We start from the raw sequence: 18,029 nt of genomic DNA, 5'->3' as shown, positions 1-18,029 counted from the left end.
AGTCAGGTATTTATCATTACCAGTCCGGTAACATTCTGTTCCTGGTCAGTCCCCAGTCAGGTCTTTATCATTACCAGTCCGGTAACATTATGTTCCTGGTCAGTCCCCAGTCAGGTCTTTATCATTACCAGTCCGGTAACATTCTGTTCCTGGTCAGTCCCCAGTCAGGTCTTTATCATTACCAGTCCGGTAACATTCTGTTACTGGTCAGTCCCCAGTCAGGTCTTTATCATTACCAGTCAGGTAACATTATGTTCCTGGTCAGACCCAGTCAGGTCTTTATCATTACCAGTCAGGTAACATTATGTTCCTGGTCAGACCCAGTCAGGTCTTTATCATTACCAGTCAGGTAACATTATGTTCCTGGTCAGACCCAGCCAGGTCTTTATCATTACCAGTCCGGTAACATTATGTTCCTGGTCAGTCCCCAGTCAGGTCTTTATCATTACCAGTCCGGTAACATTCTGTTACTGGTCAGTCCCCAGTCAGGTCTTTATCATTACCAGTCCGGTAACATTCTGTTACTGGTCAGTCCCCAGTCAGGTCTTTATCATTACCAGTCCGGTAACATTCTGTTACTGGTCAGTCCCCAGTCAGGTCTTTATCATTACCAGTCCGGTAACATTCTGTTACTGGTCAGTCCCCAGTCAGGTCTTTATCATTACCAGTCCGGTAACATTCTGTTCCTGGTCAGACCCAGTCAGGTCTTTATCATTACCAGTCAGGTAACATTATGTTCCTGGTCAGACCCAGTCAGGTCTTTATCATTACCAGTCAGGTAACATTATGTTCCTGGTCAGACCCAGTCAGGTCTTTATCATTACCAGTCCCGTAACATTATGTTCCTGGTCAGACCCAGTCAGGTCTTTATCATTACCAGTCCGGTAACATTCTGTTACTGGTCAGTCCCCAGTCAGGTCTTTATCATTACCAGTCAGGTAACATTATGTTCCTGGTCAGTCCCCAGTCAGGTCTTTATCATTACCAGTCCGGTAACATTCTGTTCCTGGTCAGTCCCCAGTCAGGTCTTTATCATTACCAGTCCGGTAACATTCTGTTCCTGGTCAGTCCCCAGTCAGGTCTTTATCATTACCAGTCCGGTAACATTCTGTTACTGGTCAGTCCCCAGTCAGGTATTTATCATTACCAGTCCGGTAACATTCTGTTCCTGGTCAGTCCCCAGTCAGGTCTTTATCATTACCAGTCCGGTAACATTCTGTTACTGGTCAGTCCCCAGTCAGGTCTTTATCATTACCAGTCCGGTAACATTCTGTTACTGGTCAGTCCCCAGTCAGGTATTTATCATTACCAGTCCGGTAACATTCTGTTACTGGTCAGTCCCCAGTCAGGTATTTATCATTACCAGTCCGGTAACATTCTGTTCCTGGTCAGTCCCCAGTCAGGTATTTATCGTTACCAGTCCGGTAACATTCTGTTCCTGGTCAGTACCAGTCCAGTAACATTCTGTTACTGGTCAGTCCCCAGTCAGGTATTTATCATTACCAGTCCGGTAACATTCTGTTACTGGTCAGTCCCCAGTCAGGTCTTTATCATTACCAGTCCGGTAACATTCTGTTACTGGTCAGTCCCCAGTCAGGTATTTATCATTACCAGTCCGGTAGCATTCTGTTACTGGTCAGTCCCCAGTCAGGTCTTTATCATTACGAGTCCGGTAACATTCTGTTCTTGGTCAGTCCCCAGTCAGGTCTTTATCATTACCAGTCCGGTAACATTCTGTTACTGGTCAGTCCCCAGTCAGGTCTTTATCATTACCAGTCCGGTAACATTCCGTTACTGGTCAGTCCCCAGTCAGGTCTTTATCATTACCAGTCAGGTAATTTTCTGTTACTGGTCAGTCCCCAGTCAGGTCTTTATCATTACCAGTCAGGTAACATTATGTTCCTGGTCAGACCCAGTCAGGTCTTTATCATTACCAGTCCGGTAACATTATGTTCCTGGTCAGACCCAGTCAGGTCTTTATCATTACCAGTCCGGTAACATTATGTTCCTGGTCAGACCCAGTCAGGTCTTTATCATTACCAGTCCGGTAACATTATGTTCCTGGTCAGACCCAGTCAGGTCTTTATCATTACCAGTCAGGTAACATTATGTTCCTGGTCAGTCCCCAGTCAGGTATTTATCATTACCAGTCCGGTAACATTCTGTTACTGGTCAGTCCCCAGTCAGGTATTTATCATTACCAGTCCGGTAACATTCTGTTCCTGGTCAGTCCCCAGTCAGGTATTTATCATTACCAGTCCGGTAACATTCTGTTCCTGGTCAGTCCCCAGTCAGGTATTTATCATTACCAGTCCGGTAACATTCTGTTACTGGTCAGTCCCCAGTCAGGTATTTATCATTACCAGTCCGGTAACATTCTGTTACTGGTCAGTCCCCAGTCAGGTCTTTATCATTACCAGTCCGGTAACATTCTGTTACTGGTCAGTCCCCAGTCAGATATTTATCATTACCAGTCCGGTAGCATTCTGTTACTGGTCAGTCCCCAGTCAGGTCTTTATCATTACGAGTCCGGTAACATTCTGTTCTTGGTCAGTCCCCAGTCAGGTCTTTATCATTACCAGTCCGGTAACATTCTGTTACTGGTCAGTCCCCAGTCAGGTCTTTATCATTACCAGTCCGGTAACATTCTGTTACTGGTCAGTCCCCAGTCAGGTCTTTATCATTACCAGTCCGGTAATTTTCTGTTACTGGTCAGTCCCCAGTCAGGTCTTTATCATTACCAGTCAGGTAACATTATGTTCCTGGTCAGACCCAGTCAGGTCTTTATCATTACCAGTCAGGTAACATTATGTTCCTGGTCAGACCAAGTCAGGTCTTTATCATTACCAGTCAGGTAACATTATGTTCCTGGTCAGACCCAGTCAGGCCATGGCAAATCCATTCCTAGTCTATACACCTACATTACATATATTTATCATGTCAGGTCATAGTTTACATTGATTGTTGCATGTGTATGGTTTTCATCACAAACATAAAAACTGAACAAAACATATTGTCATATTATTGACTAGAATATATCAAACACCAAGTGACCAATATAGCCTATGAGCCTCTTGCTGATAAAGGATTTGATGATTTTCTTATGTAATAAGGAGTATAAGATTGATTGTAAACATTGTGTTACAGGAGACGTTTGGGAGAGTGGGTCGTGGTATGATGTACCAGGACAGGATCACGTTTGCCATACAGATGTGTAGGATCTTCCTTAAAGGACTCAAAGGGTTAGCATTCTCTTCTTTATACATGTTTTCTTGTTGGTAATTTGAGGAAATCAGTTGGTTTGACTCCAGATATTTTGTAAAATCTTTATGATAGTTAGTTTATAGACTTTCTCACATTTTATTTGAAGACGTCTGTGATGGATAGTTAATAAATAATATGTAGAGTAACATTCCAGCATTTATTTGATTGATTGATACCGTAATTTTTATGACAATAATGCAATATTGTGGGTTGTAGAGAGAACACTTTTGAGGATGAGTTTAACTATTTCCTGAGGAATCAGGAAGCTGTGCTGACAGAAAAGCCTGTGTCTACTCTCCAAGGACTTACAGCACAACAGGTAAATACAGAATTACTTACAGCACAACAGGTAAATACAGAATTACTTACAGCACAACAGGTAAATACAGAATTACTAACAACACAACAGTTAAATACACAATTACTTACAGCACAACAGGTAAATACAGAATTACTAACAACACAACAGTTAAATACACAATTACTTACAGCACAATAGGTAAATACAAAATTACTTACAGCACAACAGGCAAGAACATAATTACTTACAGCACAACAGGTAAATACACAATTACTTACAGCACAACAGGTAAATACACAATTACTTACAGCACAACAGGTAAATACACAATTACTTACAGCACAACAGGTAAATACACAATTACTTACAGCACAACAGGTAAATACACAATTACTTACAGAACAACAGGTAAATACACAATTACTTACAGCACAACAGGTAAATACACAATTACTTACAGCACAACAGGTAAATACACACTTACAGCACAACAGGTAAATACACAATTACTTACAGCACAACAGGTAAATACACAATTACTTACAACACAACAGGTAAATACACAATTACTTACAGCACAACAGGTAAATACACAATTACTTACAACACAACAGGTAAATACACAATTACTTACAGAACAACAGGTAAATACACAATTACTTACAACACAATAGGTAAATACACACAATTACTTACAGAACAACAGGTAAATACACAATTACTTACAGCACAACAGGTAAATACACAATTACTTACAGCACAACAGGTAAATACACAATTACTTACAGCACAACAGGTAAATACACAATTACTTACAGAACAACAGGTAAATACACAATTACTTACAGAACAACAGGTAAATACAAAATTACTTACAACAAATAGGTAAATACACAATTACTTACAGAACAACAGGTAAATACACAATTACTTACAACACAATAGGTAAATACACAATTACTTACAGCACAACAGGTAAATACACAATTACTTACAGCACAACAGGTAAATACACAATTACTTAAATTACAGCACAACAGGTAAATACACAATTACTTACAGCACAACAGGTAAATACACAATTACTTACAGCACAACAGGAAAATACACAATTACCTTCCAACTACTCTTTTAATGCACTTAGCAATTTTGTCCAGGTACTTTGAAATTTGATTATTAGATACTTCCTTTACAAACAAAATACACCAATATTGAATGTTTTACAGCAAGCCTCTATGATGAGACTATCAAAGCTGAAGGCCTTCAAGTCATTGGATAAACAAATCACTGGAAATAAAGTAAGTAGTCAGTCTCTAAGGTGAAAAGTTAATAATATGAAAGTTTGATATAAAATCAAAATATTTTTAACATTGGCTCCAACTTAATTTACACAGTCAAGTATGATTTTTTTCAACTTTTAATACTTTGTACAACTTGTAACTGATATGTGCCTCATTAGTTTGAGACAACTATGATTGGTGTGTATATTTCAGGAGTTCCAAGCCTGGCTAGAAAGCTCCACCCCAGAACAGGACATCCTAACATTGTGGGACGACAGCAAACCTCTCAGTAAGTAGCACTTGTTTTATCAAATCTCTTTTTCTATATCTTAAATCACTTCAAATATTAATGTATTGTTGGTTTAATATCCAAATGTGCTGTATTTCTGTAGGTCCTATTGGAACAGCTGTACATGGACTTCTGGCCATCCAAGCCTTCCGACCTGACCGACTTATTGCCATGTCTCGAGTGTTTGTCGAGAAGGTTCTCACCTCTAACTTCATGCACTGTGCCGAGAAAGAACTGGATCTGGCAGAAATTGTTGAAGTGCAGGTAACAAATTAATTAAATCACAGCTGTGACTAGAAGTTACAGATCTTACATTGTTTCGGTTTATAATACTACTCTAGGATCGTCACTGCTTAGTACTGTAGTTCTTTGTGTTAAAAGTCAACCAGTGCAAATTTTGTACTCCCAAAAATGAACAGTCTCTGATAACGTTGTTATCTGAGGCTGTCTGCATTAATCTGAAGTTATTTACATTTCTGTTTAATATTGTATATCATGACAAAATGAGGTGCTGCTAAAACTTTCCCAACAATTCTGTGTGTAGTATTTGTCGTTATATAAGTGTGTATTACAATAAGTTGTTCCTATATATACATTATCCTATTGTTGTAGATTAAGGCCAGTACCCCAGTTCTCATGTGTTCTGTCCCCGGATACGACGCCAGTGGACGTGTCGATGACCTTGCTACAGAACTCAGCAAACAGATCACATCTATTGCCATGGGTAAGGAATAATATACTATACAGGATGTGATTGTCTTATTTTGTCAAAGTTTTAATTAGAAGTAAGATGTGAGAAAAAGAAGAGATATTAATTTCTAATGACAATGTCTTAATAACAATTTATGTCTCAAGATAGTAAATTATATCTGAAGAATTTAGATGTCAGTATGTTTCTACTGACCACAATTCCTGATCATTTGGTTATTTCTGATTCACAGGCTCGGCTGAGGGCTTCACACAGGCAGAGAAAGTGATCAACTCATCCAGTAAATCTGGCCGTTGGGTGATGCTGAAGAACGTACACCTTGCTCCCTCTTGGCTTGTACAACTGGAGAAAAAATTACACAACCTGACTCCTCACCCTAACTTCAGACTTTTCCTCACCATGGAGATCAACCCTAAGGTATTATTATTTCTATAATTAATAGAAGTAATTCATTTAAACTACTGATGCATCTAACGTAAAAAAAATATACATCGCTAACATTATTGGCAAACAAATCTCTATTATACTGATGACAATGTGTTTATTCCAGCTACCAACCAACCTGCTACGTGCTGGTCGTGTATTTGTGTTTGAACCTCCACCAGGTGTCTCTGCCAACCTGCTGCGTACCTTCAGTACCGTTCCCGCCTCTAGGATGTGTAAGGTTAGTAATATTGGACAGTGTATATTAATGTACATTTTGGACCTTTCTCATATATACAATCTTACTGAAATGATTCATATTATAAGATCTTTGGCCTAAATCAATTCAAAATAAATGTTAAGCATGTCTAATTTCTAGATTTATACAATATATTAAGTGTATTTTGTAATAAATATTTTGCTTTCCTCAGACTCCCAATGAACGCTCACGTCTGTACTTCCTCCTTGCCTGGCTGCACGCCATTGTCCAGGAGAGGATGAGATACACACCCCTCGGCTGGGCCAAGAAGTATGAGTTTACAGAATCAGACCTCCGAGTTGCTTGTGACATGCTGGACACTTGGATTGACTCTGTGGCTATGGTAGGTGTTATCAATGTTATGTTTATCTTACCAAAGAACTGGGAGATATCTGGTTTATCCTACCAAAGAACTGGGAGATATCTGGTTTATCTTACCAAAGAACTGGGAGATATCTGGTTTATCCTACCAAAGAACTGGGAGATATCTGGTTTATCTTACCAAAGAACTGGGAGATATCTGGTTTATCTTACCAAAGAACTGGGAGATATCTGGTTTATCTTACCAAAGAACTGGGAGATATCTGGTTTATCTTACCAAAGAACTGGGAGATATCTGGTTTATCTTACCAAAGAACTGGGAGATATCTGGTTTATCTTACCAAAGAACTGGGAGATATCTGGTTTATCTTACCAAAGAACTGGGAGATATCTGGTTTATCTTACCAAAGAACTGGGAGATATCTGGTTTATCTTACCAAAGAACTGGGAGATATCTGGTTTATCCTACCAAAGAACTGGGAGATATCTGGTTTATCTTACCAAAGAACTGGGAGATATCTGGTTTATCTTACCAAAGAACTGGGAGATATCTGGTTTATCTTACAAAGAACTGGAGATATCTGGTTTATCTTACCAAAGAACTGAGAGATATCTGGTTTATCTTACCAAAGAACTGAGAGATATCTGGTTAATCTTACCAAAGAACTGGGAGATATCTGGTTTATCCTACCAAAGAACTGAGAGATATCTGGTTTATCTTACCAAAGAACTGGGAGATATCTGGTTTATCTTACCAAAGAACTGGGAGATCTGGTTTATCTTACCAAAGAACTGAGAGATATCTGGTTTATCTTACCAAAGAACTGGGAGATCTGGTTTATCTTACCAAAGAACTGGGAGATATCTGGTTTATCCTACCAAAGAACTGAGAGATATCTGGTTTATCCTACCAAAGAACTGGAGATCTGGTTTATCTTACCAAAGAACTGGGAGATATCTGGTTTATCTTAACAAAGAACTGGGAGATCTGGTTTATCTTACCAAAGAACTGGGAGATATCTGGTTTATCTTACCAAAGAACTGGGAGATATCTGGTTTATCTTACCAAAGAACTGGAGATCTGGTTTATCTTACCAAGGAACTGAGATATTGGATCATACTTACATTGTTCCTTCTAACGTTTTTTTATAGAAAGACCAATATATGTATATTGTGTGTAGTTGTTAATGATTTAGCTATGATGACATAGATATGTCTCTTGAGTGTTATCAATCCAGAATTGTATGCTGGTTTATTGTGTGTTTCTGAATATAACACTGTTGATAACAGGGCCGTACCAACCTTCCACCAAACAAAGTTCCATGGGATGCCATCAAGACTCTCCTCTCACAGTGTATCTATGGAGGCAAGATTGACAACGAATTTGATCAGGTAGAAATCATCAACCATTCTACTTTTAATGGTCATATAAATTGTGTTGACTGTAGTTTATTATTGGTAGTAAGTGTATTCTTCATGCATGATATTCTATTGTTAGCAAATTATTTTACCCAATTAAAGTAATTGTATGGTAATACAATACCTTCTTGAAATTAAAATACCTTTTACTACAACTAGCGGAAAGAATTCAGATTTCTAAATCTGTAAATTTAATAGTGTTAACTTGACTATATAAGTTTTGGTCACCACGAAGGAGAAAGTAGTAGTTAGATTGTCTACATACATATTGGTCTGTCTTACAGCGCCTGTTGACAACATTCATCAACAAGTTGTTTTCCCCCAAAAGTTTTGAGGCTGAGTTTAATCTCGTCAGTAATATTGACGGCCATGGAAAGAAAATCAGCATGCCGGATGGTGTCCAGTAAGTATCTGTTGATATACATGTACAAAAGACTGCTTTACTTCTAAAAATAAAATTGCAATGTTGATCCTGAAATATTATATATACCTTTGTGAAGTAATAAGATCAGTTACATGTGATATTGTCCTTTGTGAAGCGACATGATTAATTACATGTGATATTGTCCTTTGTGAAGCGACATGATCAATTACATGTGATATTGTCCTTTGTGAAGCGACATGATCAATTACATGTGATATTGTTCTTTGAGAAATGATGTGATCAGTTACATGTCGTATTGTCCTTTGTGAAGTGATAAGATCAGTTACATGTCATATTGTCCTTTGTGAACAGACGAGAGCAGTTTGTACAGTTTGCTGAGCTGTTAGAGGGCAGTCGACAGACGCCGGCCTGGCTTGGTCTGCCTAACAATGCAGAGAAAGTCCTCCTCACCAACCAAGGTAAGTCACTGTGAAAGGCTGTTATAAGGGTACTATACAAGTTCAGTGTGGTCATAGAAACAGAAATAGAATGCACCGAGCAGAATACTTAAATATACTCCAGTCATTAACTATTGTCTTTAAGACCTATAGGGTTACTGATATTATCAAACTATTACTTTGCTTGTGTTTCAGGATCAGCTATGATTGCCAAGCTTCTGAAGATGGAAGTTCTGGAGGTTGATGATGATGACGAGCTGGCATATGGAGGAACACCTGAGGATGAACAGAAACGAATGGCTGACGGTCGTCCAGCATGGATGAGGACACTGCACTCCTCAGTATCTACCTGGCTCAACCTCATACCCAAGGTCAGTGTTAACGATAACCTCAGACTGTCAGGGTTTGGTTAGTGTCAGCTACACTGATAGTTAATGGCTTATCTTTTAATTGTTATACACAAAGACACAAAGAAGTGATTTTTTAAATAAAATATTCGATAGATTTAGTGGCAGTTTCATATACAGTTGGAAAGATTTTTACGGAGGCTGTATATCTTTTTAAAAATTTAATTACGTTTTTCATCATAAAAAATTATGAGATTTAGAGATATGATTGATATTTCTTTTGATGATAGTGCAGCATTGTGTCAAAGATTTTTGCAGCATTTACAACGAAATGTTTGATCTTCATGCATAATGATTTCCTATATTACGGTTCACTGAAACAACTGCTAACAGAATGTTTGCATGCTTCACAGTGTATAATGTATAGCATGTTCTTTATTAACTCTGTACGTAAGTGTTAAATAACCACAGTTATCTCTTTATATAACCAATTTATTGTGTATTGTCTGTGAAATAAATCCTGCATGTCCTATGTACTGAGTGTTCTGTTGACTAATATTAACCTAGGACCCTGAAGAACTGCTGGTAAGTCATCATTTTAACCTTCTAACACAAGAACTCATTACCTCTTCCTCATCAGCCTACCTCGTCATTATCAACCTTTTCTATCCATCAGAAAAGTCCTTAACACCTTCCCCAGTTAACATTACAACCCCTGGTTTACTGGTTATATCTACATAGAGATTAGGTCAAGTCTATGAGAAGCATGTTTTGCTGGAATTTATACATGTATATGTGGGTATTACTTAGATCTCTTAATTTCCACATAGGTAAGTTAATTGGATTTCCATGTTTCATTCTTTATTATCAAAAGTGCTTAATATTGGTCATCATTGGTTGCTAGTTAAAATTTTCCTGACTTCCCTCATGCTTTCACACCTTCCAATGATTCCTGAAACTGACAGCAATAGGAGATGAAAGGTCAGCTTCAGGATTTTTAAAGTGAAACATTGTTTTTATCTGTGCATGCTTTTAAGTTCAGTGTTAACATTCTAACATTAACCCTTTAACTAGTAGGTTGTGGTATATACTAACACTATCTGTTACATAACTCACTCTCAAGTGGTATACTTCTGTAGATAAGATTTCCTGTATGTCTAACTAATCATCAAAGGGAGAATACTGCATGATCTCGGCAAGCATGCATATTTCAGTATTTGATTTACACTTCACCATGTTTTTCTTGCAATGCATACTCTGATTTTACAGTTATAATTTCACTATTTATGCAGGTTGTCTGAATTCAGAATAAAACAGCAACGTGAGTAATTCTGTTTTTTGATTTTTCAGACGCTCGGCTCCATGAAAAGGACATTTGATAACATTCGTGATCCACTGTTCCGTTTCTTCGAGCGTGAAGTGAATGCAGGAGCCAGTCTGTTAATGGACATTCGCCAGGACCTCAGTGATGTGTCATTGATTTGTCAGGGTGACAAAAAACCCACTAACCATCACAGAGCTATGATGGCTGACTTGGCTAAAGGTTAGATTTGTCAGCAAAAAATCCTGTATATATCGGTTTAACTTCTCATATATACCTCTTCAGTAAATGCAATAAAACTTTTGAGTTATCCAAGAATTTAATTTAAATGTACTTGAATTGATAATTTGAAGTTTTGTCAGGACCTACACAATACTTAAGACTTTTATGACTAGTATTGAGGTTTATGTAAATTTTTGATAGTTGTACCTGTCATGCAAAACTATATTTGTATTGGAGAAACTTTGTTGCTGTGGATAGGGTATTTTTACTGATGATGTGATAATAGGTAATGTGTAATTTAATCTGTGTACATTTGTGTTTCCAGGAATCATCCCCCAGACCTGGCATCGCTACACTATTCCTTCTGGAATCACTGTCATCCAATGGATCACTGACTTCTCTCTACGTGTCAAACAACTGCAAAATATCGTAGCCACTACCCAGCAAGGAGGGGCCAAGGAACTTAAGGTATCATATTTACATTGAACTCACTGCATCATCCCAATGATGGAATTTCATTATCTATACAGGGGTGGGGGACAATGATTCATGGTATAACATCCCAATGATGGAATTTCATTATCTATACAGGGGTGGGGGACAATGATTCATGGTATAACTTCCAAATTTTGTGCTATCAAAATTGTATTTCATTCTTTACACATGTATTGGATCAAGGACCACAAGGAATTGTATTACAATCTGATTAAGGAATAAAGACCTAATACATCACATTGTCGACACATTCTGTGCTACTGCAGATGTATTCCTTATGATATATGTTAAGTTTATTAGAGGAATCCTAATGATTGAGTTTTCAGGCCTATGTATACTTGATAGTTAATGTTTGATGTCTTTTAATACTTACAGAACCTGAATGTCTGGTTGGGAGGCCTGTTTATCCCTGAAGCCTACATCACCGCCACACGCCAGTATGTAGCCCAGGCTAACAGTTGGTCGCTGGAGGAACTCTACCTGGAGGTGTGTAAGACACATCATTTGATGAGGCCTTAGTTTTATCCATCACATATTTGTATACTCCTTAATTGTTATTACTGAAATGATAGTTAGATCTTACATTCTACACAGTAAATATGTCACTAGTAATAAAGCAACCTACTACCCCCTGATGCTGTTATGAATTATACTGACTACATATCTTTGTCCAACAGGTGAGAGTGGTCGAAGGAAAGGGTACCGCAGCCATCGACCCCTGCAGCTTTGCCATCACAGGTAAAACATTAAATTATTGACATGGTCTTTTGCTCTTAGAAATTTTTCAAATTTCTTTAGTAAATCTGAATGTCTAAACCACACAAAATACAATAGTAAATCTGAATGTCTAAACCACACAATATACAATAGTAAATCTGAATGTCTAAACCACACAAAATACTATAGTAACTCTGAATGTCTAAACCACACAATATACAATAGTAAATCTGAATGTCTAAACCACACAAAATACAATAGTAAATCTGAATGTCTAAACCACACAAAATACTATAGTAACTCTGAATGTCTAAACCACACAAAATACTATAGTAACTCTGAATGTCTAAACCACACAATATACAATAGTAAATCTGAATGTCTAAACCACACAAAATACAATAGTAAATCTGAATGTCTAAACCACACAAAATACAATAGTAAATCTGTATGTCTAAACCACACAAAATACAATAGTAAATCTGAATGTCTAAACCACACAATATACAATAGTAAATCTGAATGTCTAAACCACACAATATACAATAGTAAATCTGAATGTCTAAACCACACAAAATACAATAGTAACTCTGAATGTTTAAACCACACAATATACAATAGTAAATCTGAATGTCTAAACCACACAAAATACAATAGTAAATCTGTATGTCTAAACCACACAAAATACTATAGTAACTCTGAATGTCTAAACCACACAATATACAATAGTAAATCTGAATGTCTAAACCACACAATATACAATAGTAAATCTGAATGTCTAAACCACACAATATACAATAGTAAATCTGAATGTCTAAACCACACAAAATACAATAGTAAATCTGAATGTCTAAACCACATAAAATACAATAGTAAATCTGAATGTTTAAACCACACAAAATACGATAGTAAATCTGAATGTTTAAACCACACAAAATACAATAGTAAATCTGTATGTCTAAACCACACAAAATACAATAGTAAATCTGAATGTCTAAACCACACAATATACAATAGTAACTCTGAATGTCTAAACCACACAATATACAATAGTAAATCTGAATGTCTAAACCACACAATATACAATAGTAAATCTGAATGTCTAAACCACACAAAATACAATAGTAAATCTGTATGTCTAAACCACACAATATACAATAGTAAATCTGTATGTCTAAACCACACAATATACAATAGTAAATCTGTATGTCTAAACCACACAAAATACAATAGTAAATCTGTATGTCTAAACCACACAATATACAATAGTAAATCTGAATGTCTAAACCACACAAAATACAATAGTAAATCTGAATGTCTAAACCACACAATATACAATAGTAAATCTGTATGTCTAAACCACACAATATACAATAGAAATCGGCCAACCAGCAGCTCTTGGTGATCTACTTTTTAGCCCACCATCATCAGATGGTGGGCTATTCAAATCGCCTTTCGTCCGTGGTCCGTCGTCCGTCCGTCCTTCCGTCCGTCCGTCCGTCCGTCCTTCCGTCCGTCCGTCCGTCCGTTAACAATTCTTGTTACCGCTATTTCTCTAAAAGTACTGAAGGGATCTTTCTCAAATTTCATATGTAGGTTCCCCTAGGACCCTAGTTGTGCATATTGTATTTTGGGACTGATCGGTCAACAAGATGGCCGCCAGGCAGCCATCTTGGATTTTGATAGTTAAAGTTTGTTACCGCTATTTCTCAGAAAGTACTGAAGGGATCTTTCTCAAATTTCATATGTAGGTTCCCCTAGGACCCTAGTTGTGCATATTGCATTTTGGGACTGATCGGTCAACAAGATGGCCGACCAGCCGCCATCTTGGATTTTGATAGTTAAAGTTTGTTACGGCTAATTCTCAGAAAGTACTGAAGGGATCTTTCTCAAATTTCATATGTAGGTTCCCCTAGGACCCTAGTAGTGCATATTGCATTTTGGGACTGATCGGTCAACAAGATGGCCGCCAGGTAGCCATCTTGGATTTTGATAGTTAAAGTTTGTTACCGCTATTTCTCAGAAAGCACTGAAGGGATCTTTCTCAAATTTCATATGTAGGTTCCCCTAGGACCCTAGTTGTGCATATTGCATTTTGGGACTGATCGGTCAACAAGATGGCCGACCAGCCGCCATCTTGGATTTTGATAGTTAAAGTTTGTTACGGCTAATTCTCAGAAAGTACTGAAGGGATCTTTCTCAAATTTCATATGTAGGTTCCCCTAGGACCCTAGTTGTGCATATTGTATTTTGGGACTGATCGGTCAACAAGATGGCCACCAGGTAGCCATCTTGGATTTTGATAGTTAAAGTTTGTTACCGCTATTTCTCATAAAGTATTGAAGGGATCTTTCTCAAATTTCATATGTAGGTTCCCGTAGGACCCTAGTTGTGCATATTGCATTTTGGGACTGATCGGTCAACAAGATGGCCGACCAGCCGCCATCTTGGATTTTGATAGTTAAAGTTTGTTACCGCTAATTCTCAGAAAGTACTGAAGGGATCTTTCTCAAATTTCATATGTAGGTTTCCCTAGGACCCCAGTTGTGCATATTGCATTTTGGGACTGATCGGTCAACAAGATGGCCGACCGGTGGCCATCTTGGATTTTGATAGTTAAAGTTTGTTACGGCTATTTCTCAGAAAGTATTGAAGGGATTGTTCTCAAATTTCATATGTAGGTTCCCCTAGGACCCTAGTAGTGCATATTGCATTTTGGGACTGATCAGTCAACAAGATGGCCGCCAGGTAGCCATCTTGGATTTTGATAGTTAAAGTTTGTTACCGCTATTTCTCAAAAAGCACTAAAGGGATCTTTCTCAAATTTCATATGTAGGTTCCCCTAGGACCCCAGTTGTGCATATTGCATTTTGGGACTGATCGGTCAACAAGATGGCCGCCAGGTAGCCACCTTGGATTTTGATAGTTAAAGTTTGTTACCGCTATTTCTCAGAAAGCACTGAAGGGATCTTTCTCAAATTTCATATGTAGGTTCCCCTAGGACCCCAGTTGTGCATATTGCATTTTGGGACTGATCGGTCAACAAGATGGCCGACCGGTGGCCATCTTGGATTTTGATAGTTAAAGTTTGTTACCGCTATTTCTCAGAAAGTATTGAAGGGATTGTTCTCAAATATCATATGTAGGTTCCTCTAGGACCCTAGTTCTGCCTATTGCATTTTGCGACCACCATCTTGGATTTTGATAGTTTAAAGTTTGAAAAGCAGAGAAAAGATCCCTCTTTCATTTGTCAGACATAGATCAATCTTTGGTGGGCGCCAAGATCCCTCTGGGATCTCTTGTTTGAAGTTCTGAGCAAGACTTGGTGAAACATATTGAAGTATTTTTTTGTAACATTATATCCCACGACAGTAGCTTTGTTTAATATTTCAATTAACTTACAAAGAAGCTGATGAAGTAGACAAATGATTGATATTTCTGTGTTGTAGGTCTAAAACTCCAGGGTGCTGTATGTAAGAATAACAAGCTACAGTTGTCCACCACGATCTCTACTGACCTACCGGTCACTCTGCTGTGCTGGATCAGGTAAATGTTTTATATTGGATTGAAACGTCTGGTCATAGACTCTCTCATAACAAGGGATAACCGTAAGGAAAACCTGGTCATAGATTCTCTCATAACTAGGGATAACCGTAAGGAAAACCTGGTCATAGATTCTCTCATAACTAGGGATAACCGTAAGGAAAACCTGGTCATAGATTCTCTCATAACTAGGGATAACCGTAAGGAAAACCTGGCCACAGACTCCCTCATAACTAGGGATAACCGTAATGAAAACCTGGCCACAGACTCCCTCATAACTAGGGATAACCGTAATGAAAACCTGGCCACAGACTCCCTCATAACTAGGGATAACCGTAATGAAAACCTGGCCACAGACTCCCTCATAACTAGGGATAACCGTAAGGAAAACATTACACTCAAGATCTCTTTCATGTTAGATTTAAGATTTGTGATGAATGTATTTCAGGATAAATCATCAAAAAGTGTATACATGGGGCTCTAACAGAATTAATTTTGATACAAATTTCTTGTATCAGTTTTGAAACACTTTCGATGGCAAATTATTAAACTATGTTGTACCCTTTCAGACTGGATGGAGCTAAGAAGGAAGGCAAAGTCACTTTGCCAGTTTATCTGAATGCCACCAGAGGGCAGCTCCTGTTTACTCTTGACTTTGACACCGAGGGCGAAGGATCAGGAGAGGGACATAGTTTCTATGAGAGAGGCGTGGCCATGATCTCCTCTGATCTTGGTTAATGAAGATGGACAGTGTTTGACCCCCATTTGAGGATCATTGACATAAACTCCTATTCTTGTGTGAACAATTCAAGTATTCATGAAATCAGTAGCTTAAGTAATGGTTTGGGAAAAAACATTGTGTTATTTTTTATGTTTGAACATATTTACAGATAACTGTATTGTATTGTGGACTCACAGATTACAATGTATATACATGTATTGTTGGTAGTAAACAGTATGGCTGGAATATTAAATGTTGTAGATTTAGCGACACATATAGCTAATGTGTAAAATTATACAAGATAATCCTGCATCCTGCATGAAATACAGAATGCAGGCTCCTATGTCGACGACGATGACACAAGTGAGACGATGGGTGTGTGTGCTAAGGTGCCACCTTGTACCACACAAACAATGACAGTGTTCTGCTGTACGACCAGCCCACCCCACTTTATAAGGATAACAGGGGAAGGATTACAAGTCTTTAATGATAAAATCTAGTTTGTTGTTTACTGGTGGGCTGGTTTACCGTACAGTACACACTGGACTATATACTAATAGTGCTTACTGTACCCAGTAATCTGCCCTTGTCCTTCACTGTTGTACCTATCACAGATGGTCACTGTTGTACCTATCACAGATGGTCACTGTTGTACCTATCACAGATGGTCACTGTTGTACCTATCACAGATGGTCACTGTTGTACCTATCACAGATGGTCACTGTTGTACCTATCACAGATGGTCACTGTTGTACCTATCACAGATGGTCACTGTTGTACCTATCACAGATGGTCACTGTTGTACCTATCACAGATGGTCACTGTTGTACCTATCACAGATGGTCACTGTTGTACCTATCACAGATGGTCACTGTTGTACCTATCACAGATGGTCACTGTTGTACCTATCACAGATGGTCACTGTTGTACCTATCACAGATGGTCACTGTTGTACCTATCACATATGGTCACTGTTGTACCTATCACAGATGGTTGTTTTATTTCACTGCTGTACCCTAGTATACCACATCCTTATCTCTCAGTATAAATCATGTCAATTTTCTGATGTCAAACAATCTTCACGTTATTGAATATGGAGATAATATTACCTGACTAAGTTTCTTTTGCCTTTATAGGGTTTGAATTTACTGGATTTGGAAAAAGAATGAATGTAAACATTAAAAATTCATAGAACTTCAACAATAAAAATATTCCTCTTCAGAATTTTATATTTGTGTTGTCTATACTACACGAAATTTTACCTGTTTTACTTTATCATGAAATTCACCAGGAAATGAGGTCTATTTCACATGAAGAAAATTGCCAATTTCAGGTGAATTTCAAGTCAAGTTGACCCAAAAAATCTTCATGTGAATTCAAGTCAAATTATATTGAGGTCATTTGTTGGTGAATATTTCATGTGAATTGATTTTTTTTCCAGGTAAAATTGGCCTAAATTTACCACACTCATTTTGCTGCAGTTAAAGCAAAGAAGATTGAATATCCACTCTATAACAGAATCACCTGTGTCCTAAACAGGAGCAGTTTGTTTTATCCACAATAAACAAACAATAAA

At 37.8% G+C, this 18,029-nt stretch overlaps 1 protein-coding gene across 2 annotated transcripts in view; it reads left to right on the top strand.

Annotated features, from left to right (window-relative positions):
* LOC138319247 (cytoplasmic dynein 1 heavy chain 1-like) overlaps positions 1-17,677 on the top strand; it is a 61,973-nt gene extending 44,296 nt beyond the window's left edge. The window contains exons 70-89 of one of the 2 annotated variants that reach the window (XM_069262269.1): positions 3,148-3,242; positions 3,481-3,583; positions 4,792-4,863; positions 5,059-5,134; positions 5,238-5,398; positions 5,747-5,858; positions 6,076-6,260; positions 6,394-6,507; positions 6,698-6,868; positions 8,137-8,238; positions 8,550-8,668; positions 9,002-9,108; positions 9,283-9,458; positions 10,002-10,019; positions 10,785-10,977; positions 11,303-11,445; positions 11,848-11,958; positions 12,150-12,210; positions 15,639-15,735; positions 16,302-17,677. In XM_069262269.1, coding sequence (XP_069118370.1) covers positions 3,148-3,242; positions 3,481-3,583; positions 4,792-4,863; positions 5,059-5,134; positions 5,238-5,398; positions 5,747-5,858; positions 6,076-6,260; positions 6,394-6,507; positions 6,698-6,868; positions 8,137-8,238; positions 8,550-8,668; positions 9,002-9,108; positions 9,283-9,458; positions 10,002-10,019; positions 10,785-10,977; positions 11,303-11,445; positions 11,848-11,958; positions 12,150-12,210; positions 15,639-15,735; positions 16,302-16,470 — 2,385 coding nt within the window. In that variant the 3' untranslated portion in view covers positions 16,471-17,677. The remainder of the gene's footprint in view (positions 1-3,147; positions 3,243-3,480; positions 3,584-4,791; positions 4,864-5,058; positions 5,135-5,237; positions 5,399-5,746; positions 5,859-6,075; positions 6,261-6,393; positions 6,508-6,697; positions 6,869-8,136; positions 8,239-8,549; positions 8,669-9,001; positions 9,109-9,282; positions 9,459-10,001; positions 10,020-10,784; positions 10,978-11,302; positions 11,446-11,847; positions 11,959-12,149; positions 12,211-15,638; positions 15,736-16,301) is intronic. The other variant, XM_069262268.1, reaches the window with a different exon arrangement.
* Positions 17,678-18,029: the final 352 nt, after the last annotated feature.

The sequence above is a fragment of the Argopecten irradians genome, chromosome 3, assembly GCF_041381155.1.
Source record: "Argopecten irradians isolate NY chromosome 3, Ai_NY, whole genome shotgun sequence".
NCBI classification, from domain to species: Eukaryota; Metazoa; Mollusca; class Bivalvia; order Pectinida; family Pectinidae; genus Argopecten; species Argopecten irradians.
This window is presented reverse-complemented; position numbering and strand designations above follow the sequence as displayed.